The sequence below is a fragment of the Portunus trituberculatus genome, chromosome 18 (assembly GCF_017591435.1).
Source record: "Portunus trituberculatus isolate SZX2019 chromosome 18, ASM1759143v1, whole genome shotgun sequence".
Classification (NCBI taxonomy): domain Eukaryota; kingdom Metazoa; phylum Arthropoda; class Malacostraca; order Decapoda; family Portunidae; genus Portunus; species Portunus trituberculatus.
In genome coordinates, this window is record NC_059272.1 from 25,572,729 (window position 1) to 25,575,228 (window position 2,500).

The 2,500-nt window shown below is 46.3% G+C and overlaps 1 protein-coding gene across 5 annotated transcripts in view; it reads right to left on the bottom strand.

Annotated features, from left to right (window-relative positions):
- The window catches only part of LOC123505763 (putative neural-cadherin 2), a 211,527-nt gene that overhangs the window by 32,715 nt on the left and 176,312 nt on the right, over positions 1 to 2,500 (bottom strand). For all 5 annotated transcript variants that reach the window (XM_045257428.1, XM_045257427.1, XM_045257424.1 and 2 more), the window contains 3 exons: positions 1,671 to 1,802; positions 897 to 1,074; positions 279 to 512 (listed from right to left, as the gene is read on the bottom strand). In XM_045257428.1, the coding sequence (XP_045113363.1) occupies positions 279 to 512; positions 897 to 1,074; positions 1,671 to 1,802 (544 nt within the window). The remainder of the gene's footprint in view (positions 1 to 278; positions 513 to 896; positions 1,075 to 1,670; positions 1,803 to 2,500) is intronic.

A 2,500-nucleotide genomic window follows, 5' to 3' on the forward strand; every position in this document is an offset into this window, starting at 1 on the left:
GAGGAAACAAAGTTCAGGGAAAACCTTTTTATCTATTTTTTTAGCAACACAGAAACCGTAGCTAAGCGCTAGTATATTAATGAAAAAAAAAAAAAATGGGAAGGTTAAATATAAGTCTACAAAATTTACGATGGAAATGCAAAACATAGTTTCATTAAATAGTAAATAGAAAATATGTTTAATTCATGAGTATTAATATTGCATTTCAGCGTTGCATGCACTGCGAGGCGTCCATGTAGTTCCATATTTCCCGGTAGGAGACCCGTAGCACTACCTACCCTTGAGACCTCCGCCGTCTGTGGCCACCACCTGGATCACGTAGCGGGGAGTCTTCTCTCGGTCGAGGCAGCACAGCGCTGTTTTAATGAGGCCCCTCTCGCTGTTTACTGCAAAAATGGGTCTGCCTGAATTTTCGTCTATCACATTCTTTTCCAGGGAATAGACGAGGCGAGCGTTGTGCCCCTCCCAGTGGTCGTCATTGTCCAGGGCCGACACTTGCGCTACAGAGGCTCCTGTTGAGTCATGTTTGAGATTAGCAGCAGAATACGAATGGTTTCTCTCATGCTTAACCTACTCAACTCTTTGTTTATATTCGTCAATACAAACACTTCACTACGCAATTTAACATCAAATTTCAGCTAAACACTTAAAAAAAAAGAGGAGAGAGAGAGAGAGAGAGAGAGAGAGAGAGAGAGAGAGAGAGAGAGAGAGAGAGAGAGAGAGAGAGAGAATAAAATGAGGTTGAAAAATAAAAGAAGTGAGGAGCGAGGAAAGGAAGAAGAAAGGACGCCGACCGCAAGAAAAGACGAAAGAGGTGGCGTGCCTGAGAATGGTGGGATGAAAGAAAGGCATAAGCATCAGTAATGGTGAAGGGGCAGCGAGGCACCGTGACTCACCGCGTGGAGTGTTCTCAGTGATGGTGGCGTTGATGGTCGCCTCCAGGAAATACGGAGCGTTGTCATTCACGTCCTTGAGATTGACATGCACAGCGGTGGCGTCCTCCAGCTCCCCGTCGCTTGCTGTCACGAGCAGGCGCCACTGGGATCTGCCGTGGGGGGGGTCTCGGTCCAAGGGCTATGGGTGGGGTGGGGAAGATGAAAGCTGGGTGAGGCAGAAGGTAGTGGGTGTGGTGCTGTTATTGCTACTGTGGTGCTGTGATGTTTGCTATTTTTTTTATCAGTAGTAGTGATAGTTGTTCTTGTTGTTTTTGTGGTGGTGGTGGTGGTGGTGGTGATGCGGGTATGTTTTGTTGTTCTTGTTTGATGATTTAGCTGCTGTTGTTATTTCAGTGCTGCTGCTGGTGCTTTTTTTTGGTGCTGACACTGGTGATGAGAGTATGGGTCAGAAATGATGGTTAGTGGTGATGGCCGATATAATAAAGAAGAAAAAAAAAACTAGGTGTGGTAGTGGTGGTGGTAGTGGTGGTGGTGGTGGTGTAGATGAAGGATGTTGATGAGCCACGCAGGTCATAACACACTTCACGAAAAGTATAACGTATAGCTCAATTTTTCAGCAAACATAAATAAACCAAAGGTGAAACAAAGGCATCTTCTTAAAGGTCTCCTCAACTTTCACGTGAGAAAGATGAAAGCGACGAAATATTGCATTCAATCTAATCCTGGAAGACAAGCGCAGTCATCAGTCCATTGGCCAATCGAGGATCTTCTCACCTTGAGGAGGAGGATGGCGCCGGTGGAAGGGTTCACAGCGAATGAGGAAGATTCGTCATGAGTAACACCCTCCCCCTCCAGCCTGTAACTCACGTGCCCATACTCCCCTGCGTCCTCGTCGTCCGCCTTAACCTGCCGCCCACAGAACCACACGAATGGATGAAGGAGCATGCTAACACCGAGTCCATTTTTTCTTTGCTTTATTTTTTTATTTCCACAACCGAAAGGCCTCAATACATAATCCCTTGGTCTGCAGCAGAAGTAAAATTCATTAAAAAGTGTCCATTACATCAATGTTCGTTCATCTATAAATGCAGTTCTTGCCAGTGATAACAAATGTGCTTTTAAGGCTTAACGGATTAGCGCTCGCACAAGCGCACACGCACACGCACACGTGGACACACACACACACTCACGCCCGGTAGCTCAGTGGTTAGAGCGCTGGCTTCACAAGCCAGAGGACCGGGGTTCGATTCCCCGGCCGGGTGGAGATATTTGGGTGTGTCTCCTTTCACGTGTAGCCCCTGTTCACCTAGCAGTGAGTAGGTACGGGATGTAAATCGAGGAGTTGTGACCTTGTTGTCCCGGTGTGTGGTGTGTACCTGGTCTCAGGCCTATCCGAAGATCGGAAATAATGAACTCTGAGCTCGTTCCGTAGGGTAACGTCTGGCTGTCTCGTCAGAGACTGCAGCAGATCAAACAGTGAAACACACACACACGCACACACACACACACACACAAGAAAAAAAAGTATTTTAAATATTATTGTCATTTGATAGAATCTAATTGACTGCATGATTAGTTGTTTTAAGAGAGAGAGAGAGAGAGAG